Source organism: Lithobates pipiens, unplaced genomic scaffold (assembly GCF_037356315.1).
Source record: "Lithobates pipiens isolate NorthernLeopardFrog02 unplaced genomic scaffold, aLitPip1_a1.2 Scaffold_13, whole genome shotgun sequence".
Lineage (NCBI taxonomy): Eukaryota > Metazoa > Chordata > Amphibia > Anura > Ranidae > Lithobates > Lithobates pipiens.
Window position 1 is genome coordinate 117,613,651 of NW_027507718.1, and position 27,498 is coordinate 117,641,148.

A 27,498-nucleotide genomic window follows, 5' to 3' on the forward strand; every position below is an offset into this window, starting at 1 on the left:
CTCCTGACTGATGTCAGCTCAGTGGGGGATCCTCAGCCCCGCCCACCGCAGCTGTCAGACCGAGTGAGGAGAGAGGTAGCGGGACTTGTGATCGCCAATCAGCGCTCGCAAAACTGGTATATTGCGGCTTTTTTTTTTTTCAAAGCATAAACACAGGAGCACCTTACATAATTTAGAAAGAGGATGATGTAAAGTACATATAGTGGCTTAACCACTTTAATGATTTCTGAGATTTTTAATGATTTCTGCAACTGGAGATATTGAATTAGAAGTTATGTCGAAGAGATGCCTTCCTTTTTTCTTCCTTTTACCTTTTACTTTGTTTAATTTTTTTTATATATTTGTATTTTTTTTGACAAACTTATTATGGCTCTGCAGTGCACTGTAGCTGTAGACAACCAATGTTTACACCACCGGTCTTCCAAACTGCAGCCCTGGGGGCTAAATGTAGGCCTTTGTTTGCCTGTATCTGGCACCACATCCTCGCACCCCAATGATGCCACTCCCCTCACCGACAGGATTAATGGAGCCCTATTCCTTCCACCGACGCCATAAAAGGGACACTATTAAAACCTGTGATGAGGCATTGCTCGCTTCCACTGACCACTGCCTAGCCCATCCCAAAGCCTAAAAAAAAAAAAAAAAAAAAAAAAAAGACAGTAAACTGGCCCTTTGCTTAGAAAGTTTGGAGACCCCGGGTTTACACTTATTAGGTTCTTGGAATCCATGGATGAATGAAAAGAGCTGGAGGTAGTATAAAAAAAAGGTCGACCTAATATTTTGCAGTGCAAAATCAAAAATGAAAACCCTTGTATTAGGTCTTTAATCACAGACCACAATAAAAAAAAATTTTTTTTTTATATATATATATATATATATATATATATATATATATATATATATATATATATATATATATATATATATATATATATATATATATATATATATACACACACACACACACAGGAAATTAAAGATTAATTCCTCGATTAATCGTTAATTTTTTCGGTTAATAAAAAATTATTTTGATCGATCAAAAAAAGCACTTAGATCTTTTCTTTCTACCCATGACCTGGCGTCCTTGCTGAGATCTAAGGAGATGTGAGAGAAGTTTATGGTCTGTGTTAACCCTTTTGATACCCGCTTGCATGACCATCTGTTTGCACAGGGGTCCATGCCATAAGGGGAGTGATTAGTTAGACCGGAGGTGGAGGGATTGTCACGCTACTATGGAAAAAAAAAAAAAATGACTTAGTGCTACAGTTTGAATTTAAAACTGTGTGTGAACTGTGAGGTTAAGTCAAGGATTCTGGAAACTAACTAGTGTCGGGTGATTGTCCATAGTGTATACCACATTTACCGCTGACTAATGCAGAGTTGCAATGCAAGGAGATCAGCTAAAAGTAGTTTGATCTGTATGTGCGTTATAATTAATCGAAATTAGTCGATGGAAAAAAAAAAAAATTTGATTAATCGAACAAAAAAAAAAAAAAAAATTGTAAAATAATATATATATATATATATATATATATATATATATATATATATATATATATATATATATATATATATATATCTCTATATCCATATCCCCAGACAGCCTTACCTATGAAAGTCATGCCACAGTTCCTTGCAGATGTCAGAGTATGGCGGGGGGGAGGGGAATGGAGAATGAGAGCTTAGCTGCTGGTTTTTAGCAAAAAGTTAAAATTTGGTCATCAGAAAGTTTACTGGATTAGCCTCCATGTTTTGAGGAAAGAAGGCATTTGAAATGAAATAGTTGATGGAGCATATTGTGGGAATACTACGATACATAAAGTGAATTCAATGGTTTAATTTCATGTAGGAAGAAAAGAGTAACACACACACACACACACGGAAGGGGGTACTTAATGACCTTTCACTAATTTCTTCTGTTGGAGTGGCAAATCAAGTAAGTTTAAGTAAATTGGCAAATGGTGATGTACTCTGGAGAGCCGAAAAATGATAAGCCCACAGAAAATCACCAAAATGTATGTGTAACTATGCAATGAGAGATCTGAGAGCCAAGTATCTGAATTTCAGATTTATTTTTAATGTTACAACTGCAGTCAAGATGGAGGGGGTTCAAACATACCACCTGAAACTATATTTTTCATTTTCCAAATCTTCCTCAGAGCGCAGGTAGTACAGCTCCTCTAAAACAGGGGGCACCCAGCGGGCTGTATGAAATGCAGATTCTCCAACCTGTCAGAGAAATATCACATGTGAAAAACAGACCTTGTGCCAACAAGAAAAAAAAAAAAAAAAAAGAAAAAGAAAAAGAAAAAGAAAAAAAAAAAAAAAAGGAGAAAACTTCCCAGGTTATATTAAACAAACACTACTACACATAAAGACTAAATTTTGTTTCTATAAAGCATTTAGCACTGTACTGAATAGAATGGTTTGAGTCAACTGAAATGTATTGTACAAAGATTTTCAATCATTAATAGCAACACTATAAAATACAAAGTATTACACTGCCTATAGTGACCTTGTACTCCAAATAGAAGCCCTTTGTCCCCCATGTCATCACTGTGCCTTGTAGCAACTTATGAGTGAGCAACATATTGTCATTAATGAGAACACTATCTATTCACATTTCACTCTACAATAAAATACATAATCTCAATGCTGGGACTGGATCCTTTAGCGCCCAAGGCAAAAAAAGCCCCCCCTTTCCCCACATCATGAGCTGTGAGCTACATTAGCAGTATAAGTTGCATGATCTGCCATTCCGTGCCCTTCTGCTGAAGCCTCCACTTCTGCTTCCCTGTTGGCCTGGTCCTTAAAGTGTTTGCAAAGTCTTTTTTTTTTTTTTTTTTTTTATAAAACAAAGCACAACATGTTATACTTGCCTCCTCTGTGCAGTGGTTTTGCACAGGGCAGACTGGATCCTCCTGTTCTCGGGTCCCTGGCTGGAGCTCCTGCCCCGCCTGTGAATCTGCTTGCTGTGGGGGGGGGGGCCCCCGAGCCAAGCTGCAGCTCTGTATGTCCATTCAGGCACCAAGCTGTGGTTCGGCCCTGCCTGCTCTCTCTCCCGATTGGTCAACTGAGCTTGACTGACAGCAGCGGAAGCCAATGGTGCCGCTGCTATATCCCAGCCAATCAGGAGGGAGAGTCCCGGATGGCCGAGGCATTTGTGGACATCGCTGGAGAGAGATGGGGCTCATGCAAGTATTGTGGGTCTTGCTGCACAGACAGATAAAACATTAAAAAACCTTATGCCTTTACAACCCCTTTAATAAAATCAAGAAACTGGTTTTCCTACCTTCCAGCCTGGGACACCTTTCATAATAATGGCCTCCTCTTCCAAATTTTTTCGTAAAGTCCGTAACACCCTTTTAAAAGAAAAGCCGTTACAGAGGTTGAAACTGCGTACAGACAAAACAATCGTAGTCACCATCATTTTTACTATCCATAAACGAAACCCCGCAATCTAGATTAAAAAATTAACCTGCAAACAAGGACAGTAAAGTGCATCCACACATAGGACACAAGGTCCCTACCTATAACATTTGTTTTTACCTATATTTTATTATAATTTGCCTATACTGACTAGTATATCGCAAGCTTATAAAAATTCTAAGAATTTTAAAGAAGAGTGGAAAGGTGATTCGAAATTTCATTTGAGCCCCAACAAGCGCAGCCGGAGGCAGGAAGGGCTCAGACACAGTACAAAAACCTATGCACACCTACCCTTTGATTCACTTCTAAAAGTTTAGAGGCTGAAATGGTTGCCGACATATATGCAAATGATATAACATTTTATTTAACCACTTGGCGCCCATACTACGTCTATTGACGTCATGGGCTTTTGGTGGTTATATCTGAATGATGCCTGAGGCCACAGACATCATTCAGATATCGGCGTTTTCAGCCGGCGATTCCCAGCACCATAAGAACGATCATATGGGCTGTTCCGCCGCTTGATCGTTCTTACGGGCAGCGGGAGGGGACGCCCCCCCTCCCGCCGCCCTCCGGTGCTTGTACCGACTCACCGTTTCCATCGGTGAGTCGGTCACAGGATCCGCCGCCCCCCGCTAGTTACCATAGAGATTTTTGGGGGACCAGATCGTCCCCGGAGTCTCTATGATCGTTCGGAGGCCGGGCGCAATGTTATGACGTCACGCCCGGCCTCGGTATTCAAATTAACGGTGCCGATTTGGCAGGGAAGCCAGGATTTTTTTTTTTTTTTTTTTTTTTTTTTGGGGGGGGGGGGGGATTTTATTCTTCCCAGCCTAGAGGTGAGATATGGGGTCTTATTGACCCCATATCTCACTGTAAATATGTCCGATCGTGCCATATTCCTATTACAAGGGATGTTTACATTCCTTGTAATAGGAATAAAAGTCAATTTTTATTTTATTTTTTAAAAAGTGTCAAACTAAAAAAAATAAAAATAAAATTAATAAAAAATAGTAAAGCGCCCCTGTCCCCGTGAGCTCGTACGCAGAAGCGAACACATACGCAAGTCCCACCCACATATGAAAACGGTGTTCAAACCACACATGTGAGGTATCGCTGCGAACGTTAGAGCGAGAGCAATAATTCTAGCTCTAGACCTCCTCTGTACCCCAAAACATGTAACCAGTAAAAAAAAAAAATTAAAGCGTTGCCTATGGGGATTTTTAAATACCAAAGTTTGGCACCATTCCACGAGCGCGTGCAATTTTGAAGCGTGACATGTTGGGTATCTATTTACTCGGCGTATCCTCCTCTTTCACATTATGCAAAAAAAATTGGGCTAACTTTACTGTTTCTTTTTTTAAGCATGAAACTTTTTTTTCTGAAAAAAAACGTGTTTGAAAAACTGCTGCGCAAATACCATGCGAGATAAAAAGTTGCAACGACTGCTATTGTATTCTCTAGGGTCTTTGCTAAAAAAAACATATATAATGTTTGGGGGGTTCTATGTAATTTTCTAGCAAAAAAATTAGGAATTTTACATGTAGGAGAGAAATGTCAGAATTGGCCTGGGCGCGAAGTGGTTAAAGTAGTACACCAATAAGGACAGAATGTCTTTACTAGGAAAGAGTACAGATAAAGGAATTACCTCCTATCATCTTCCGCCTGGATTAAAGGCATCAGTGCAATTCGAGACTCTTGCTCTTCAATGAATAGTCGCCTGGATTTAAAAAAAAAACAGGGAGGTAAGATGAAGGTCATTACAGAAAAGGGAAATCTAACAGCTAACTGCCTTACTTTGAATATTAAAAATTAAAGGGAACACTACTGGTTTACTAAAAAGTATTTGTGGGTATAGTTTAGCGGGGGATTCTAGAAGTATATAGTATCTTATGCACATTTAATCAAATATATATTTAATCGGAAAAATGAATAAACTTTGAGAAACCAAGACTTTCAGCTAACAGATGCCATCACTCAGTAGGTGGGATTATAGTGTAGTTCATGAAATGCCACAGCATGTTAAAAAAAAAAAAAAAAAAAAAAAAAATCACACACACTAGAAATTCCATTACTGGTAAGGCTAACTGGGAATTTGCCTCATCTTCCAGAACAGCAACCTGAGAGGAGAAGTAATAAATTCTACCTCAGGGTGGGACCAATTCTGCCAAATCTGCCTGTCCTGTTGCAAAAGAACCTCTAAAGAGTTTGACGAAGGTATCTTAGCTAGACCAAACAGCCCCCTTGCAAACTTGCTCCCACCTTACTTGCTCATGAAGTTTGAAAGATGGGAAAGATGTGGTAGAATTCACTTTAAAGTGGAGTTCCATCCAAAAGTGGAACTTCTGCTCATTGTACCCCCTCCAGTGACACATTTGGCACCTTTCATAGTAGGTGAGGTTGAAAAAAGTCCAACCTGTGTGTGTGATTACATGTCAGTATTACATTGTATATTCCTGTGTGTTGTGGTCGTTCAGGTGCTTGTCTACTAGTTTATGCTCCCCACTGTGGAAGGGAATTCCACATCCTTGCCGCTCTTACAATTAAGAACCCTCTACGCAGTTTAAGGTTAAACCTCTTCTTATTTTAATGAGTGGCCACGAGTCTTGTTAAACTCCCTGCCGTGTAAAAGTTTTATCCCTATTGTGGAGTCACCAGTACGGTATTTGTATATTTAAATCATATCCCCGCTCAAGAATCTCTTCTCCAGAGAGAATAAGTTCAGTGCTCGCAACCTTTCCTCATAACTAATATTCTCCAGACCCTTTATTAGCTTTGTTGCCGTTCTTTGTACTCACACCATTCCCAGTACATCCTTCCTAAGATGTGGGTTGTAAGTGATAAGGGGGTGCTGAATATAATAAACCTTGAATGATAACAATAAAGTGCTCTAGTGCTTAATAATACCGCAGGTATCTTACTAGTCAATACATGTTGCAATATACATTGAATAGAATCAATCAACTCAAAAAATTACCATATACATAAATGTCCATGTACATCAAAAAACTGTGAAACTGAAGTGGAATAAATCCTGTGTCCCGTCACCGCTTAGGAGAAATGCATAAACACGTCACCCGGTGAATTATGGTAAGTAGCCCACTCACCATGACCCCTTTATTTAAAAAGGAAGGTCAGGTGAAGCTTTAGCAGGTTTAGGGAACTGCCAACCTTGATGGGAAAACTCTGCTTAGGTGTACCAGGAGTATTGTTTCAATTCACGTTTGCTGAAGAAAATTTGTTTGTTTCAAAGATTATATGCCATCAAGTTCTTCACAAAGTTTTTTTGGCTCCTGATCAGAAAAAAAAAAAACAGATGTAGGCTACCTACCCTGTCACCTTCATGTAATCCTTCATGTTTCAAGTCAAAGAATACCCCGTCAGCTTGTTTTTCCTTTTCCTGAAGCTCAGTCTTTCACTCAGGCTTGGGTCTCTGTCCTGGACAGCATGGTTTGAGTTGATTGATTCTATTTATTCAATGTATATTGCAGCATGTATTGACTAGTAAGATACCTGCGGTATTATTAAGCCTAAGAGAGCACTTTATTATCATTTAAGGTTTATTATATTCAGTGCCCTCTTACCACTTACAACCCACATCTCACGAAGGCAAGTTTTGCACTTTGAGGGGAGCAGCTTAAATATTATTCACACATTTTTTTAATTTTAGTCTAAGTGCGGGGTATTCCATTTTCTTTTGGTTTATTCACATCCTTCCTGAGGACTGATGCCCACAACTGGACAGCAACTCTAGGTGCAGCCACACCAGTTTTGTAGAGCGGGAGAATTATAGGTTTCATCTCTGGAGTTGATCCCCTTTTTAATGCATGCTAATATTCTGTTTGCTTTGTTAGTAGCAGCTTGGCATTGCATGCCATTGCTGAGCCCAACATCCAATAGGACCCCCAGGTCCTTTTCCATCCTAGATTTCCCCAGACGTTCTCCCCCCAGTGCATAGATTGCATTCATATTTTTGCCACCCAAATGCATTATTTTACATTAAACCTCATTTGCCATGTAGTTGCCCACCCCATTCATTTGGGGTGGGAGGGGGGACAGAATACCTGTCTTTCAAAGGTATCCTGTCCCCACTTCTGGGATCCTCAGCCGTGGATATATGCGTCATTGCTCAGGCTCCCTCCTCCTTTCCCGACCACCGGGCCAGTAGGCAAGAGGAGCAGAGCCTTGCACATGCGCAGTAGGTTTCCCGCCGTGAAGCTGTAAGGCTACACTGCCAGGTTCCCTTACTCGCAATGGAGATGGCATGTACACGGCAGCTGATGGAAGCATCAGCTGCGGTGCTGACATCGCTGGACTCCAGGACAGGTAAATGATTGTTCAAAGTCAGCAGCTGCAGTATGTGCAGCTACTGGCTTTTAACTTTTGCAGGCAGCAGTGGGTGGACCTCCGCTTTAAGGAGGCACTTGAAATACTTCTTGGAAAACAAAGGCTATAGCTTGTTTAATCTTTCTGGCAGCAATGGCCTTGGGAGGTTTGTAAGCCCTTACTTGTACCACTGAAACCAATAAGATGATAATTCAATCTTCTGAAGTATCTAGTAGCTTCTAGATAGCGGACTAGACATCTTTGAATATCTAAAGCAGGGATGTCGAACTAAATTTAATTGCTGGGGCATCAGCATTATGGCTGCCCTCAAAAGGCCTGGTTGTATCTGTAAGACTATATAAAATTTATCCAGGGCTTTTTTCTTAGAAAATAGCTGCAAGAAAGTAACCACATCCGCGCCCCCCCCCCCCCCCAGCAACATTGAACAATGGGTGTGGCAAAATTGCACAGTTGGAGGGGACAATAAATACTAGGAGTGAATTATGTTTGGTGTTCAGGAATGTGCTGTGTACAAAATGCAGTTTCCGGGGTGCGCTATGCACAAAGTTCAGGTGTAGGCTGTGTATAGATTGTAAGATTGTGGAGTGTGCTACATTCAGAGTGCAGGGTTTGGGGATGTGCTATGCACAGTGTAAAGGGTTTATCGAAGTCTCACACTTCTCCTCGGTTGTGGCCTCTGTGCCAATCTCCCTCTGTACACATCTCCGTCCACAGCCCTCATCTCTCCCCACCCCCAAAAAGAAGCTTCCTCACATCTCACTTACCCAGCCTGACTCTAGCACCTCCCAGCAGTGTAGGCGGCACCACCTCTCTCACTTGCAGGGAGATTATTGGTCGGCATCTGTGCGTTTGAGCACAGATGGGGATCAGTGCAGTTTACTATGCGATACGCGATGGCCCACCCTGCACCTCCCTTGTTCTTGCCAGGCGAGGGCCACATGAAATCACCCAAGGGCCGGATTCAGCCCAAGGGCCTTGCCATGTGATCTGTTCTGAAGAACAGAAACTCTTTGGGTTTACAGGGCTATTGCATAAGGCAGACAGAAGAACTCCCTGGGTCCTAAGAACTAAAATAGTCGCCTTTTGTATATACATAGGGTCTGGCTTCAGTATCACTCTAGAAAATAGATGCCCAATGCTAAAAAACAAAGAGGCACCAACTGATCTAATGAAGTGTGCTTTGACAGCAAATGACAAAACCTTATCCTTACCTTATAGGTTTGAATGAAGAACTACCTAATCTATCTAGAAATGATGTAACAAGAGTCAGGCAGTCACTCATGGGGACCTTCAGATATGATGAAAAGAAAGTGAAGTCATTCCTAAGGAAGACTTGAACAGCTCATACAACATCCAGTACAAATAGAGAAAATCCAATGGAGAAGGACAGAGGGAGGAAAGCATAACATTAATGTGAAAGGAGGAAACCACTGTAGCCAAAAAAAACGACCTAGGGCTCAATACAAACTTGTTTGCATGTAGAATAAGAAAGGGGATGCCAACTCAGAACTCGCTCTGCAGAAGCAACCCTGTGGATGAGTGTTGACACAAGAGTATCTCTCAAAAGGATCAAAGTTCAGTTTTAGAAGAGCCAAAAAGAACCAGGCTGAGAGCCTAGGTTTCTTGGGTAGAATTTCATTGCCACACACTAAGTGCACTACACCTTGTGCTAGGATAGACCATGCAAGTGGTGGATTTCTTAGCTTAGAGAAGCGTAGGAATCAGAACTAGACAGGCTGATAACTCATGGGACTCAGGTTTCAACAGCCATGCTATTTAAGCTGTAATAAACACAAAAGCAAACATGTTATTGCAGCTTACCAATTCTTAGATGTTATGGCTGCATTCATTTTATTTGTTAGGATTTTTTTCCCCTTCATTTTCATCTGATGATCCAGCCAGCAAGTCGGTTTATCAAAAGAACAAGCTGTCTTTAAGATGACTTTAAGACACTCCTTTCACCTCTATGGAGCGGCGGATGTCAGCGGTGACATGTCTGCTGACATCAACCGATATCTGATCCTGTCTGTGAAATCCAGACGGATGGGGACCCCATTTGCCATCTGCCTGGCAGATCAGATAACAGACAGTCAGTTCCGTTTTCATCCAATCTCCCCATAGAGAGCGGGGCTCTGACAGGTCAGTTAGTGCACAGTGGGCGTAGACGGGCCTGCCATCCGCCTGCTCACAGGGTCATCGGATCGATCCGCCACTGAGCAAAGCAGAGTCCGTCAGGCGGACTGCCTGTATGAAAGAGCCCTAACAGCTTTATCCTAAAAAGGACAACAAAAACGGGTTTGCTGTAACTGATTATAAAGTATAAACTGGAGTTTGGCTTTAATTGATTATTGTATTTAACCACTTTCAGACCGGACCAATTTGCTGGTCAAAGACCAGACCACTTTTTGCGATTCGGCACTGCGTCGCTTTAACTGACAATTGCGCGGTCGTGCGACGTGGCTCCCAAACAAAATTGACGTCCTTTTTTTTCCCACAAATAGAGCTTTCTTTTGGTGGTATTTGATCACCCCCGCGGTTTTTATTTTTTGCGCTATAAACAAAAATAGAGCGACAATTTTGAAAAAAAAACGCATTATTTTTTACTTTGTGTTATAATAAATATCCCCCAAAAATATATAAAAAAACATTTTTTTCCCTCAATTTAGGCCGATACGTATTCTTCTACATATTTTTGGTAAAAAAATAAAATAAAAATAAAAATCGCAATAAGCGATTGATTGGTTTGCGCAAAAGTTATAGCGTTTACAAAATAGGGATAGTTTTATAGCATTTTTATTAATTTTTTATTATTTTTTTTTTTACTAGTAATGGCGGCGATCTGTGATTTTTATTGTGACTGCGACATTGTCGGGGACTCATCGGACATTTTTGACACATTTTTGGGACCATTGTCATTTATACAGTAATCACTGCTATATAAATGCAGTGATTCCTGTGTAAATGACACTGGCAGTGAAAGGGTTAACCAGTGGGTGGCAGTGTAGGGGTTAAGTGTTCCTAGGGGTGTGTTACTAACTGTGGGGGGGTTGGGCTTTCATTTAGTGTACACTGATCTCTGCTCCAATCACATGGAGCAGAGATCAGCGTCACTATTTGCTAGCAGAATGGAAAAATGTTGTTTACACAGCATTTCCTCCATTCGGCCGCTCCGTGAGACGATCGCGGGGATGCCCGCGGCGATCGAGTCCGCGGGTCCCGCGACCGGACTCACGGGGGTGCCGACCAGCGCGGGAGCGCGCCACCGGCCGCGCGCTCCCGATGGCAGGGCGTCATCGAATATTGGACGTACCTGTACGCCAATATGCCTGCCCGTGCCATTCTGTCGACGTAGTCGTGCGCTGGTCGGGAAGTGGTTAAAGCTGCTAGTATATTTAAAAACATTAACATCCCCCAAGACTGGAAATGCTGCTGTCTTTTGTTCCTTTGTGCTTATTCATCCAGAGTGGGGACACGTTAATATAGGAGGTGTGTTGCTGGCCAGATCCCCAGGTTAAAAACAGATGACAAAAAAGGCTAGACAGGTAACAAATGCAGCCATCACATCTGATTGCCAAGCTGCAATATATTAAAATGTTTGGCTTTGGGCTAAATGCCAGGAGTATGTTCAAGTATCATGTCCTCCTGGGTCAGTCCAGAATGCCCTCCATCTTCAACCTACAAAGCAGATGAGGGAGGAGCTGTGGCACTAAAATCAGGATTGGATGAGAATTAAGTATTGGAGATAACCAAATGACCCCAAGCTCCAGTATGCTGATCTGGAGACAAGCTTCTTCTTGAAACCAAGGCCCAGGCACCAAAGGCGTATCCAAAAGACTTTTCCCCAGCCGGTCAGACTAACATCTTTTCTGAGAATCTTTCAGACCTAAAGAAGGAAGATTCCCATCCAACTCCAGAGCTGGATTCCTCAATCGGCCAAAGTCAAACTGGGCCTGGGTGTCAGGTGTATCTGTAGGTTCCGAGATGGTGGCGTATTGTCCAATGCAGCAAGAATGTTGAACTGTGATGGTCTGAAGTGGAATTAGGGATGCAGAACTGCCTCAAATAAGTAAACCATTATTCCCCGAACCCTCATGCAGTGACAAGTTTGGACAGTTCTTGGACTGCACAGTCCAAATATGGAAGAAAGTCTCCAGACTGAGCAGTATGTAAATAGAGATCCACAAACAAAGCAGTGAGTAGGTTCCAACGCAACCTCTGAAGAGTCAGAATCCAACAATGCTCTGTTGAGTCTGAACAGTCTGTTGGATATAGAGTGACAAAATCTTTTCCGATTGTTTCCCTAGAACAGTGGTTCTAAACTTCTGTCCTCAGGACCAACTAAAAGGCCAGGTTTGCAAGATAACTGAAATACAAATCACAGCAGATATCATTTGCTGCTCAGTGATTGCAGTATTCTTTTACAAAAGTTTTATTAATGAGTAAAACATAACAAGAATATCCAAATGATTGCTGGTTACATTAGATATCAAAAAAAGAGGAAAAAAAAATAAAAATAAAAAAATCCCGACAGCAGAATATTACATGTATAGCATGGTGTACATCAACATGAGTGCTGAGAAACAGTGAAAAACAAAAAACGCACCCAAAATGAACAATCACTTATAAATAGATCAAAAGGACGTTATATAGGAGAGGAGAAAAAAGGAAATATAGTGCAATCTGTCGGGTTTGACTATTTCCAACCATCATAACCAGCAAGACTAATGTGGGTCCTTCACAACCTAGGTCGGAGGAAGGAGTACACATATGGACAAGAGAAAGGAAGAAGTAGGTTAGAAGCAAAAGTCAGAAAGAGGGTAGAGAAGATAGATAGGAAAGACCAGAAGAAAAAGAAGGGAGAGAGTCCGTCCCACTAGGGGAAGGGGGGGTGCACACAGAGCCCTTAGATTGACATCAAGCGACTATCAAATCTGGAGGCCGGGTTACAAGATATCCAGGGACTCCAGGTTCTAAGAAATTTATTGTGTGTGTCGGAGGTTAAGGACGTTAGTTTCTCGTTAACCATGATGTCATTCATACGATTTTTAACTGCCTCAAAGCCGAGTACAGGAGTTTTCCAAGAGCGCGCAATGGTCAATTTTGTTGCATTAAAAAGATGTTGGGCTAGTTGGCGCTCTGGGCAAAGACGCTCTTGGATAGGTTTACAAAGTAGGGCTTCATATGGATCTCTTTTCAGGTTGGTATGAAACATATTTCGTAGCAGTGCATAGACCCTGACCCAGAGTCTGCAAACTTTTGGACATGTCCACCAAATATGTGCCATAGACCCGGTTATCGGGCAGCCCCTAAAACAATGAGGAGAATAAGAGGGGATAAATCTCGCTAGCCTGTCGGGCGTATAATACCACCTATAAAAGACTTTATATGCATTTTCTAGAATAAGAACATTTCTTGAACTTTTCATGAGAGATAATGTCAGTCTGCCAGTCCTCCGGGTCCAGCCGTCTCGCTAGGTCCTTCTCCCATTGAAGATAATATTTGTTTACGGGGGGTTTGCTAATAGAAATTATAGAAGAGTATAGTAGGGATATAGTCCCCGGGGTGTGAGGAGTAGCCCTACATATCTTTTCAAAGGAGGTCAAAGTGTACGGAGTAGGCTGGGCCCGAAGGAGTTGCTGGAGAAAGTGCTTGATTTGTAGGTAACTATAATGTTCCCGCAAGGGAATGTCATGGGAGGAACGAAGCGTTTCAAAGGAGATTATTTTCATAGGGGTAGTGATTGCAGTATTCTAGTCTGCATCGCTCCAAGGTAATATTAATAAACTGGCCTGCCAGTCAATCCTGAGGATAGAGGCGAGAACCACTGCCCTAGAAAACCATCCAAGTATGCTATTATGTGGATGCCCTGTGGACAAAGGAGCTAATACCTAGGTGAATATCTAAGGTACAGTGAACATATCAAAAAGGGAAGCACCTAGTAGTGTTACTTGTGTAGATCCAATGAAGAGAAAGGGACATGCAAAGTAGACATCCTTATGTCCACAGAGGTCCAAAAGTCTCCCAGATGGAAAAAAAAAAAGAAAAAAAGAAGAATGACCTTGTAGATTCCACACAGACCTACTGTACACAGATGGAAACAGAGTGCTTAAGATTCAGAATGGGGCATATGCACCCATTTGCCTCACAATTGCAAATAGAACAAAAAAAAATAAATAGGAATTTTTGTACTCACCGTAAAATCCTTTTCTCTGTAATTCACCGACCGACACAGCTCCTCTCTTAGCCATTGGGTTGTATACCTCACCTCTAGTAGAATACTAGGCAAAAAGTTGTAATACAACACTCACTTAGAACTTTCAGATCCGCCCAGCGGGTGGTCCCTTAAGTATCAACCCTCCTGTCTGCCAGCAGACCTCAGTATGTCAACAAGCAACTTTACATAAAGATAAAAAGGAGGGGCGGGTGCTATGTCGGTCGGTGAATTACAGAGAAAAGGATTTTACGGTGAGTACAAAATCATCCTATTTTTTTTTCTCTTATATTCACCGACTGACAACTCCTCAGCCATTGGGACATCCCCAAGCAGTGCCAAATGAGGGGTGGGAAACAGCATAAAACTTCATCAACCATGGCAAGTGGGAAACTAGTAAAAAAAAAAAATATATATAATAAAAAAATACCCACAAAAATAGTGCGTGGAAAAATCCACCACAAAATCAGGGTACCCTCAACCGCACAAAAAACCTGCGGAAGGTAATGCATTAACTTAAAAAAGGTACTGTGTTTTTAATCAAAAAAAAAAAAAAAAAAAACAGAGGGAAAAAAAAAAAAAAAGAAAAAAAAATATTGCATATTCAGTTGCAACTATACAGCCGCCTGCAAAACTTTGCGGCCAAAACAAGCAGCCGATGCACTGACATCTACCTTGTAGAACTTGGTATACACGTGTGGACAGATGACCAAGTCGCCTCCTTACACATCTGAGCGACTGAAGTTCCGATTGCACTTGTGGAGTGGGCCGTAACCGCAAAGAGACACCTGCAACTTTAAGGCCTCATGCACACGAGACGCAGTTAAACGCGTGTTCAGAGGCAGTTGGACACTTTTTTCAACTGCTCCTGAACTCATTCAATGTTATCCTATGTGTCCATGCACACAGTCTCGCTTTTTGCCGTTTTTATGCAGTTGCGTTTAACCTCGTTTTTCCAGAAGCAAAAAAAATGGGTTCAGACGCAAAAGTTTCCACGTTTCAGACGGAAAACGCGGTAAAACGCGGCAAAACGCCGCTACCGCGTTTTGCCGCATTTTCGTTTATAAACGTTTTTAAAGGTGACTTTTTTTACATTAAAAATCTCAAAAATGATTGCAAATGATGAAAAACCATTAGAAAAATATTTTAAACAATTGCAATTGCAAGTGGACAATCCACAACTTGTGGCAAGTGACATGGCAGGTGGCAAGTGACGTGGCAAGTGGACAATCCACAACTTGTGGCAGGTGACGTGGCAAGTGGACAATCCACAACTTGTGGCAAGTGGACAATCCACAACTTGTGGCAAGTGGACAATCCACAACTTGTGGCAGGTGACGTGGCAAGTGGACAATCCACAACTTGTGGCAGGTGACGTGGCAAGTGGACAATCCACAACTTGTGGCAGGTGACGTGGCAAGTGGACAATCCACAACTCGTGGCAGGTGACGTGGCAAGTGGACAATCCACAACTCGTGGCAAGGGGACGTGGCAAGGGGACGTGGCAAGGGGACGTGGCAAGGGGACGTGGCAAGGGGACGTGGCAAGGGGACGTGGCAAGGGGACGTGGCAAGGGGACGTGGCAAGGGGACGTGGCAAGGGGACGTGGCAAGGGGACGTGGCAAGGGGACGTGGCAAGGGGACGTGGCAAGGGGACGTGGCAAGGGGACGTGGCAAGGGGACGTGGCAAGGGGACGTGGCAAGGGGACGTGGCAAGGGGACGTGGCAAGGGGACGTGGCAAGGGGACGTGGCAAGGGGACGTGGCAAGGGGACGTGGCAAGGGGACGTGGCAAGGGGACGTGGCAAGGGGACGTGGCAAGGGGACGTGGCAAGGGGACGTGGCAAGGGGACAATCCACAACTTGTGGCAGGTGACGTGGAAAGTGATGTGGCAAGTGGACAATCCACAACTTGTGGCAGGTGACGTGGCAGGTGATGTGGCAAGTGATGTGGCAAGTGGACAATCGACATCTTGTGGCAAGTGACGTGGCAGCTGACGTGGCAAGTGACGTGGCAAGTGGACAATCCAAAACTTGTGGCAAGTGACGTGGCAGGTGACGTGGCAAGTGGACAATCCACAACTTGTGACAGGTGACGTGGCAAGTGATGTTGCAGGTGATGTGGCAAGTCACGTGGCAAGTGGAAATCCACAACTTGTGGCAGGTAATGTGGCAAGTGGACAATCCACAACTTGTGGCAAGTGACGTGGCAGGTGATGTGGCAAGTGACGTGGCAAGTGGACAATCCACAACTTGTGGCAAGTGACGTGGCAGGTGATGTGGCAAGTGACGTGGCAAGTGGACAATCCACAACTTGTGGCAAGTGACGTGGCAGGTGACGTGGCAAGTGGACAATCCACAACTTGTGGCAGGTGACGTGGCAAGTGGACAATCCACAACTTGTGGCAGGTGACGTGGCAAGTGGACAATCCACAACTTGTGGCAGGTGACGTGGCAAGTGGACAATCCACAACTTGTGGCAGGTGACGTTGCAAGTGGACAATCCACAACTTGTGGCAGGTGACGTTGCAAGTGGACAATCCACAACTTGTGGCAGGTGACGTTGCAAGTGGACAATCCACAACTTGTGGCAGGTGACGTTGCAAGTGGACAATCCACAACTTGTGGCAGGTGACGTGGCAAGTGGACAATCCACAACTTGTGGCAGGTGACGTGGCAAGTGGACAATCCACAACTTGTGGCAGGTGACGTGGCAAGTGACGTGGCAAGTAGACAATCCACAACTTGTGGCAGGTGATGTGGCAAGTGACGTGGCAGGTGATGTGGCTGGTGACGTGGCAAGTGGACAATCCACAACTTGTGGCAGGTGGCATGGCAGATGACGTGGCAAGTGACGTGGCAAGTGGACAATCCCCAACTTGTGGCAAGTGACGTGGCAAGTGGACAATCCCCAACTTGTGGCAAGTGACGTGGCAAGTGGACAATCCCCAACTTGTGGCAAGTGACGTGGCAAGTGGACAATCCCCAACTTGTGGCAAGTGACGTGGCAAGTGGACAATCCCCAACTTGTGGCAAGTGACGTGGCAAGTGGACAATCCCCAACTTGTGGCAAGTGACGTGGCAAGTGGACAATCCCCAACTTGTGGCAAGTGACGTGGCAAGTGGACAATCCCCAACTTGTGGCAAGTGGACAATCCCCAACTTGTGGCAAGTGGACAATCCCCAACTTGTGGCAAGTGACGTGGCAAGTGGACAATCCAAAACTTGTGGCAGGTGACGTGGCAAGTGACGTGGCAAGTGACGTGGCAAGTGACGTGGCAAGTGACGTGGCAAGTGGACAATCCACAACTTGTGGCAGGTGACGTGGCAGTTGGACAATCCACAACTTGTGGCAGGTGACGTGGCAGTTGGACAATCCACAACTTGTGGCAGGTGACGTGGCAAGTGACGTGGCAGGTGATGTGGCAAGTCACGTGGCAAGTGGACAATCCAAAACTTGTGGCAGGTGACGTGGCAGTTGGACAATCCACAACTTGTGGCAGATGACATGGCAGGTGATGTGGCAAGTCACGTGGCAAGTGGAAAATCCACAACTTGTGGCAGGTGCCGTGGCAAGTGACACGCTAAATACAAGTACACTGCAGCTCTCACAGCTGCTGCTACTCAATCTGGTCTCACAAAATTGCTGAAATAGTTAATACTGTTTTTTTGAGCTGGGGAGGGTCTATGATGTTAGCTTAACTAAATGCTTCTAGACGCAAACGCAGTAAAAATCGCTGCAAAATGCGCGTTTCTAAACGCCGGTTTCAGCTTTTAAAAACATGTGTCCAGCAGCGTTTGCATCTGCGTCTCGTGTGCATGAAGCCTTAGGAATAGGCTTGTACTACAATCTGTCTGATCCACCTGGAAATGGTGGCTGATGAAACAGCCATGCCTTTCTTGGGACCAGCTACCGAGACAAACAGCGAGTCTGACTTCCAAAAGGGAGCAATTGTAGACAAATACACTTTCAGTGCCTGAACCACGTCCAGAGCATGAAGGGCCACCTCCTTAGGGTGTTTCGGCCTAGGACAGAGATATGGTAACAATGTCCTCATTAATATGAAAAGCTAAGACCACCTTCGGTAGAAAGGACAGTTGCGAACGCAACACCACCTTATCCTTATGGATAACCAGATAAGGCGACTTTGCAAGACAAGGCCACCAGTTCCGAACCCTCCTGGATGATGTGATGGCCGCTAGAAAGACTACTTTCTGGGAAAGAGTCAACAGGGGAAACTCCGATAGTTTCAAGCGGCGGTTTTTGAAGTGCCGATAACACCAGGTCCAAACCCATGAGGGCAACTGTGGAGGCACCGGAGGGACTACATGACAAACCCCCTAAACAAAAAAGGTACTCACTAATGAGCGAGACTCCAGGGGTCACTGAAAAAAAAAAAAAAAAAAAAAAAAAAAAGACAGTCAAAGCTGAAATTTGCCCCTTAAAAGTGCTTAAGGCCTCATGCACACGAGACGCAGTTAAACGCGCGTTCAGATGCAGTTGGACAGTTTTTTCAACTGCACCTGAACTCATTCAATGTTATCCTATGTGTCCATGCACACAGTCTCGTTTTTTTCCGTTTATATGCAGTTGCGTTTAATCTCGTTTTTCCAGAAGCAAAAAAATGCGTTCAGAAACAAAAATTTCTGCGTTTCAGACGCTAAACGCGGCACCCGCGTTTATATGCGTTTTTAAAGGTGACCTTTTTTTTACATTAAAAATCTCAAAAATGATTGCAAATGATGAAAAACCATTAGAAAAATATTTTAAACAATTGCAATTGCAAGTGGACAATCCACAACTTGTGGCAAGTGACGTGGCAAGTGGACAATCCACAACTTGTGGCAAGTGACATGGCAGGTGGCAAGTGATGTGGCAAGTGGACAATCCACAACTTGTGGCAAGTGACGTGGCAGGTGAAGTGGCAAGTGAAGTGGCAAGTGACGTGGAAAGTGGACAATCCACAACTTGTGGCAAGTGACCTGGCAGGTGACGCGGGAAGTGACTTGGCAGGTGACGTGGCAAGTGGAAAATCAACAACTTGTGGCAGGTGACGTGGCATGTGACGTGGCAAGTGGACAATCCACTTGTGGCAGGGGACGTGGCAAGTGATATGGCAAGTGGACAATCCACTTGTGGCAGGTGACGTGGCAAGTGACGTGGCGAGTGGACAATCCACATCTTGTGGCAGGTGACGTGGCAGGTGACGTGGAAAGTGGTGTGGCAAGTGGACAATCCACATCTTGTGGCAGGTGACGTGGCAGGTGACGTGGAAAGTGGTGTGGCAAGTGGACAATCCACATCTTGTGGCAGGTGACGTGGCAGGTGACGTGGAAAGTGGTGTGGCAAGTGGACAATCCACAACTTGTGGCAGGGGACGTGGCAGGTGACGTGACAAGTGGACAATCCACATCTTGTGGCAGGTGACGTGGCAGGTGACGTGACAAGTGGACAATCCACAACTTGTGGCAGGTGACGTGACAAGTGGACAATCCACAACTTGTGGCAGGTGACGTGGCAGGTGACGTGACAAGTGGACAATCCACAACTTGTGGCAGGTGACGTGGCAGGTGACGTGACAAGTGGACAATCCACAACTTGTGGCAGGTGACGTGGCAGCTGACGTGACAAGTGGACAATCCACAACTTGTGGCAGGTGACGTGGCAGGTGACGTGACAAGTGGACAATCCACAACTTGTGGCAGGTGACGTGGCAGCTGACGTGACAAGTGGACAATCCACAACTTGTGGCAGGTGACGTGGCAGCTGACGTGACAAGTGGACAATCCACAACTTGTGGCAGGTGACGTGGCAGGTGACGTGACAAGTGGACAATCCACAACTTGTGGCAGCTGACGTGACAAGTGGACAATCCACAACTTGTGGCAGGTGACGTGGCAGGTGACGTGGAAAGTGGTGTGGCAAGTGGACAATCCACATCTTGTGGCAGGTGACGTGGCAGGTGACGTGACAAGTGGACAATCCACAACTTGTGGCAGGTGACGTGGCAGGTGACGTGACAAGTGGACAATCCACAACTTGTGGCAGGTGACGTGGCAGGTGACGTGACAAGTGGACAATCCACAACTTGTGGCAGGTGACGTGGCAGGTGACGTGACAAGTGGACAATCCACAACTTGTGGCAGGTGACGTGACAAGTGGACAATCCACAACTTGTGGCAGGTGACGTGGCAGGTGACGTGGAAAGTGGTGTGGCAAGTGGACAATCCACATCTTGTGGCAGGTGACGTGGCAGGTGACGTGACAAGTGGACAATCCACAACTTGTGGCAGGTGACGTGGCAGGTGACGTGACAAGTGGACAATCCACAACTTGTGGCAGGTGACGTGGCAGGTGACGTGACAAGTGGACAATCCACAACTTGTGGCAGGTGACGTGGCAGGTGACGTGACAAGTGGACAATCCACAACTTGTGGCAGGTGACGTGGCAGGTGACGTGACAAGTGGACAATCCACAACTTGTGGCAGGTGACGTGGCAGGTGACGTGACAAGTGGACAATCCACAACTTGTGGCAGCTGACGTGGCAGCTGACGTGACAAGTGGACAATCCACAACTTGTGGCAGCTGACGTGACAAGTGGACAATCCACAACTTGTGGCAGCTGACGTGGCAGCTGACGTGACAAGTGGACAATCCACAACTTGTGGCAGCTGACGTGGCAGCTGACGTGACAAGTGGACAATCCACAACTTGTGGCAGCTGACGTGGCAGCTGACGTGACAAGTGGACAATCCACAACTTGTGGCAGCTGACGTGGCAGCTGACGTGACAAGTGGACAATCCACAACTTGTGGCAAGTGACGTGGCAGCTGACGTGACAAGTGGACAATCCACAACTTGTGGCAAGTGACGTGGCAGCTGACGTGACAAGTGGACAATCCACAACTTGTGGCAAGTGACGTGGCAGCTGACGTGACAAGTGGACAATCCACAACTTGTGGCAAGTGACGTGGCAAGTGACGTGGCAAGTGACGTGGCAAGTGGACAATCCAAAACTTGTGGCAGCTGACGTGGCAGCTGACGTGGCAGCTGACGTGGCAGCTGACGTGGCAGCTGACGTGGCAGCTGACGTGGCAGCTGACGTGGCAGCTGACGTGGCAGCTGACGTGGCAGCTGACGTGGCAGCTGACGTGGCAGCTGACGTGGCAGCTGACGTGGCAGGTGGACAATCCACAGCTTGTGGCAAGTGACGTGGCAAGTGGACAATCCACAACTTGTGGCAGGTGACGTGGCAAGTGGACAATCCACAACTTGTGGCAGGTGACGTGGCAAGTGAACAATCCACAACTTGTGGCAGGTGACGTGGCAAGTAGACAATCCACAACTTGTGGCAGGTGATGTGGCAAGTGACGTGGCAAGTCACGTGGCAAGTGGACAATCCACAACTTGTGGCAGGTGACGTGGCAAGTGACGTGGCAAGTGGACAATCCAAAACTTGTGGCAGGTGACGTGGCAAGTGACGTGGCAGGTGACGTGGCAAGTGACGTGGCAAGTGACGTGGCAAGTGGACAATCCACAGCTTGTGGCAAGTGGACAATCCACAGCTTGTGGCAGGTGGCATGGCAGATGACGTGGAAAGTGGACAATCCACATCTCGTGGCAAGTGACGTGGCAGCTGACGTGGCAAGTGACGTGGCAAGTGACGTGGCAAGTGGACAATCCAAAACTTGTGGCAGGTGACGTGGCAAGTGACGTGGCAGGTGACGTGGCAGGTGACGTGGCAAGTGACGTGGCAAGTGACGTGGCAAGTGGACAATCCACAGCTTGTGGCAAGTGACGTGGCAAGTGGACAATCCACAGCTTGTGGCAAGTGGACAATCCACAACTTGTGGCAGGTGACGTGGCAAGTGACGTGGCAGGTGACGTGGCAAGTGATGTGGCAAGTGGACAATCCACAGCTTGTGGCAAGTGACGTGGCAAGTGGACAATCCACAACTTGTGGCAGGTGACGTGGCAGGTGAACAATCCACAACTTGTGGCAGGTGACGTGGCAAGTGACGTGGCAGGTGATGTGGCAAGTGACGCGGCAAGTAGACAATCCACAACTTGTGGCAGGTGATGTGGCAAGTGACGTGGCAAGTGGACAATCCCCAACTTGTGGCAAGTGACGTGGCAAGTGGACAATCCACAACTTGTGGCAGGTGCCGTGGCAAGTGACACGGCAAATGCAAGTGTACAACTGCTCTCTATGCTGCTGCTGCTCACTCTGATCAAAATAGCAGAAATAGTTAAAAAAAATGCTTTGAGAGCTTGGGGAGGGTCTACATGATGATATCTTTATAAACGCGTTTAAAACGCAAACGCGTCTAAACGCGGCATGCAAACGCGGCAAAACACGCGTTTCTAAACGCACGTTTCAGCTTTTTTTTAACAGAGGTTTCATCTGCGTCTCGTGTGCATGAGGCCTAACGCCAATTTCTGGTCTACTCCTTGCTCAAGAAACAGCAGAGTCCTGGATATGGAAAAAGAGCGGGGATGCCAACCTTCTCCTCACACATGGAGATATACCATCGTCCCTGGATGGCCTACATCTTCGAGAAGATTTCCGTGCTCTCAACATAGTTGGGATCACCGAGTCTAAAAAACCCCGGTTCCTCAACACCTGGCTCTCAATAGCCATGCTGTTAAAGCCAGCAATGGTAAAGCCGGATGGAGAATCGGACCTTGAGACAGAAGGTCCTCTCGTAATGGCAGTCGTCAGGGAGCGCCTGCCACCAGACGCACCAGGTCTGCGTACCAGGGACACTGAGACCAATCTGGGACCACCAGTATTACTGGAATCCTTTTGGCTGCCACTCTGCGATCAGACGTGGTAGCAACTTCAGCAGGTACTGATTCCACAGAGCCACCAGCGCGTCTGACGCTTCTGCCCACGGATCTCTTATCCTGGACACGAACCTTGGCACCCCCCCCCCCCCCGATTGATACGGGAGGCCAGAAGATCCACGTCTGGTGTGCCCCACCTCAGGCACAGTAACCTGAATATCTCCGGATGCAACGCCCATTCTCCTGGGTCCAGCATCTGGAGACTCATATTCCGCCTGCCAGTTCTCCACTCCGGGAATGTAAATGGCCGACAAAACCGGTACATGTCCCTCTGCCCACCGAAGTATGTGAGCGACCTCCCGTGCCACGGCTGAGCTTCTAGTCCCCCCTTGGTGTTTGGCATTTGCCACTGCAGTGGCGTTGTCTGACAGGATCTTGATCGGACGTCCTTGCTGTCTCATTGACCATGTGGAGAGGCACAGCCTGATCACTTTCAGTTCGAGCAGATTGATCGGCAACTTGGATTCTTCCATCGACCAGAGGCCCTGCGTCGACTGAACCCCCATTATTCCACCCCAGCCAAAAAGGCTGGCGACTAGTGTGATCACTGTCCACTTTAGAAGTGGAAACGACTTTCCGGCCTGAATCACCAGGGACCTCAGCCACCAGATCAGTGATTCTCTGACTGGCTCACCTGAATCCGACGATCCAGGGACAACGGAGATTTGTCCCATTTTGACAAGATCTCCTTCTGCAGGACTCTGGTGTAGAACTGGGCAAATGGTACAGCCTCCAGGGAGGCCACCATGAGACCCAGGACTCGCATGAAAAAGCAAAGCGATGACCAGCTGCGGTTCATCAGCAGTTTTATCGCGGATCTGAAGTGTGCAGCTTGTCTGAAGGGAGAAAGACTCACGCTTCCATGGAGTCTAGCAGCAAGCCTAGGTACTCCAAACGCAGAGTTGGTACAATCACCGAGTTCTTTAGGTTCAACAGCCACCCAAATTCTTGCAGAGTCTGCATGGTGATCGCCACATCCTCCTCTGAGGCGGAAGATGCTCTCAGGAGGAGATAGTCTAGATATCCCACAATCGTGATCCCACGTTGCCGTAGCAACATCAAAACCGGAGCCAAAACCTTGGTAGAGACTCGGGGGGCTGATGCCAGACCCAAAGGAGAGCCACAAACTGGTAGTGTGCTTCCTCGACTGCAAATCGCAGAAACTTCTGCTGCCACAGGCATATGGGTATGTGCATGTACGCATCCTGGATGTCCAAGGACGCCAAGGAGTACCCTTGGAGTGCAGCAACTACTGGGCGAACTGATTCCATTCTGAACCTCTGCACTTTAACAAAGTGATAGAGGGCTTTTAGGTCCTAGATTGGACGTACCCCTTCCTTCTTGGGAACTACAAACATATTTGAGTAGAAACCCTGAAAGCATTCCGATTCCGGTACAACCACCCTGCTACTCAGCAGGTCCCTTACTGCCCCCAAGAGGGTCTCTGAGCCGGGGATATGGGTATGCTGGAAGGGAAGAATCTGTTTGCGGACCAAGAGCGCAACTCTATCCGAGGGGACCACCGGGCTGCAAATGCCGAAGACGCCCCCCCCCCCCCCCCCCCCACCTGAGACACGGGTGAAGGCAAACCTTCATGTGGTAGCACTTATACTCGCATGCTTGTTAGGCTTGCGGTTCCAGGGACGCGTTTGTCCGTCCGTGGTCATCCTGTTGGGCTGGGGACATTATACCAAAGCTCCAGGCGGACGGAAAAGCAGTTAGTGAACGGAAAAAGAGAGCCCTTGCCTATGGCGTGGCTCCTTAGCCTTCCTGGATTGTGGGAGTAATGCACTCTTACCACCGGTGGCATGTTTATTAATGCCATCCAAAGAGGCTCCAAAGAAGGGAAGATTGGATGCCTGGTCAGCAGACCAGCATTTTAGTCAAATCAGGCGCCTCAGCACCACAGCTGACACTGAAGCCCTAGATACAGAGGAAGGGTATCCAGGGTCGCATCACAAACGTACTTAGGCCTTGCACTAGTTGGTCTTCTAGTTCCACACAGACAGGAGAAGCCTGCTGCTCTCTCAATTCGTGGTGCAAAAGGTTTGCCCACTCAGTGTCTGCCACACAAGTGCGGATGCCGGTACTGGTCGCACAGCGGAGCCCGCAACCATAAACAAGGAATGAGCTACTGCCTCGGCCTTCCTGTCCATTTACCTGGATAATGGGGTCCACGACCGGAGGAGCGACCACTTTTTGAGAAGGCTTCCCTCAAAAGGGGTAACGCACCGCTATGTATTTGGGGACCGAAAAGGTCCGTTGCGTGCGACCCCATTCCCTGTAAGTGAACTTGTCAAAATAAGTCAGATACAGGAACACCTTAGGTAAATGTGCTGGCTTGCGGGACCCAAAAAGGGACCGTTACATCAGCAGGGAGACCTGCTGACTCCTGAATTTTCAGGGTATCATGCACAGCTGTGATAAGTGCTCCAACAAGCGTTTTTTCGCACCCAGACCCGGACAGGGACTCATCCTCACTGTCCAAACGGTACTGGTCAGCGTCATCTGAAAAGACAGATCAGGGGTCACCAGCCTCAGCAGGGCCGAGTTTGCGTCAGGGCTCTCCCCAGAGGACGGGGGAGGGGGACACGGGCCTCCTTATTGCACCCGTCTTCCCACGCACCGCCTCCATCTTAGCAACGAACGAATTGAGGACCGCCATCAAGGTGTCCATGGGCACTGCGCAGTCTGCAGGTGACCCGGTTGCAATTGCATAGATTTTGGGGGAAGGAACACTAGTTTCTGAAGCCATGCTGACCCTACCCTGTCCGTCAACCTAAGGGGACTTAAGACAGTGACAGTCCCACCCTCCCTGCTGTCGCTGACTGAGGGGTTCATTCTCGCCAGACTCACCACCCTGAGGAGTTCTGCGCTGTCCACAAGTGGTGCCTGTAGTCCCTGAGTGCTCCGAAGTGCAGAGGAAGACAAAACTGTCGGTGGCAGCCACTGGAATGATCGGTAAGCGATCTAGAAATATGCTCAGGCTTTAATAAAATGGCCGCCCAGCGTCCAGTACAGAGACAGGAAACACAGGGAAATGGCTGTGAGCACATGAGCTATGCTACTGCTAGAAAACACCGAGAACATGTTCAGGCTTCCAGAAGATGGCCGTCAGTGTCCTGAATAGGAAATCACTCTGAAAATGGCCGCTGAAGCCCAGCAAGCCATGCTGCCCTGCCCACACCTAAAATGGCCACCGGCCATGCCATGAGGTGAAAAATACACAGCGCTGCCCTAGACCACAGCAGACCCTCTCAGGCACCTCCAGATAACAAACACAGGACCACCGCTATCCAGCCAGCCCCCCCCCCCCCATCCAGATGAGAGCCCTCAGAGATCCCCTGACACAGACCGCTTAGCAATCACATGCAGCATCCCCCCCCTCCCCCCCCCCCCGAGGGGGGGAGGGAGGGAAGATAGGGACAGGGGAGATGAGAGGGAGGCGAGGGACCACCGAATCGACCTCCCAGGGAATGCCCAGCTGCTCAGCCCCACCGAGGCAGGGTGAGCCGTATTTACCAGTCTTGAAGCACTGGGAGACATTCCATGGCAGAACTACTCTCTGATCAGTACAGGGTAGACTGCTGGCCCAGCATACTGTGACGCAGACATCAGTAGCCCGGTCATATGTATGCCCCGGAGCATAAAAACTCACCAACCACCTCTGGAGCTGAGGTTTTGTTGTGGCCTGCCGAGCTGTAGCTGCGACCTGCACACGATCGGTGGCCGGACTGGGGAGACAAGAATAAGTGAACCAGCCTGTCACCCAGCCGGCTGTTGATAGACAATCACAGGATCACTCATCTTGCACAAAAAGCAAAGCTTCTGCATAAATATAAAAAAATAAATAAAAAAAAAAACCCTGGGCCCGCAGGGTTCCTAGGTATTTCTCCTTCACTAGGCAAAATAAAACTGAGGTCTGCTGGCAGACAGGAGGGTTGATACCCAAGGGACCGCCTCCTGGGCGGAACTGAGAGTTCTGAGTGTTGTATTACAACAGGTGAGGTATCCAACCCAATGGCCAAGAGAGGAGCTGTGTCGGTCAGTGAATAAGAGAAAACTTATTTCAATTTTGACTCCCCGAGAGACGTGATATTCCGCAGAAGTATTATGGTGCATTAGTCTTATTTTTAGCTACTCGTTTCCTGTAGAGGGAGGAACCAATCATCTCTACGTTTGCTGTCCTGAAAGATACTTAGACCCCTTTCACACTGGGGCGTTTTTCAGGCGTTTTTCATGCGCTTTAGCATTAAAAAAAAGTGCCTGAAAGAAGCTGCAACTGCAATCCCAATGTAAAAGCCCGAGTGTTTTCACACTGAGGCGCTGCGCTGGCAGGGCGTAAAAAAAAAAAAAAAAAAGTCCTGCAAGCAGCTTCTATGCAGCGCTTTTGGAGCGGTGAATACAACGCTCCTAAAGCGCCCGTTCCCATTGAAATCAATGGGAAGCGCCTGTAAAACGCCTGAAAAACGCTATTGGCAGCAGCATTTTGTGGGCGCTTTTAACCCTTTATTTGGCCACTAGCAGGGGTTAAAAGCGCCCCAATAACACTCGAAAAACGCTGGTAAGGAGCTGCTAGTTTAAGCGGCGCTTTACGAGCGTTTTTCGGGCGCTGACATTGTGAAAGGGCTCTTAAAGCACTTGGGCTTTCACATTGGGACT

General features: G+C 46.7%; 1 protein-coding gene across 1 annotated transcript in view; it reads right to left on the minus strand.

The window, feature by feature from the left end:
* Window positions 1-2,057: 2,057 nt before the first annotated feature.
* The window catches only part of NDUFA13 (NADH:ubiquinone oxidoreductase subunit A13), a 49,461-nt gene continuing 24,020 nt past the window's right edge, over window positions 2,058-27,498 (minus strand). The window contains exons 3-5 of the mRNA XM_077475433.1: window positions 5,078-5,149; window positions 3,293-3,362; window positions 2,058-2,229 (exon numbers count right to left, since the gene is read on the minus strand). Of these exons, the coding sequence (XP_077331559.1) occupies window positions 2,110-2,229; window positions 3,293-3,362; window positions 5,078-5,149 (262 nt within the window). The 3' untranslated portion in view covers window positions 2,058-2,109. The remainder of the gene's footprint in view (window positions 2,230-3,292; window positions 3,363-5,077; window positions 5,150-27,498) is intronic.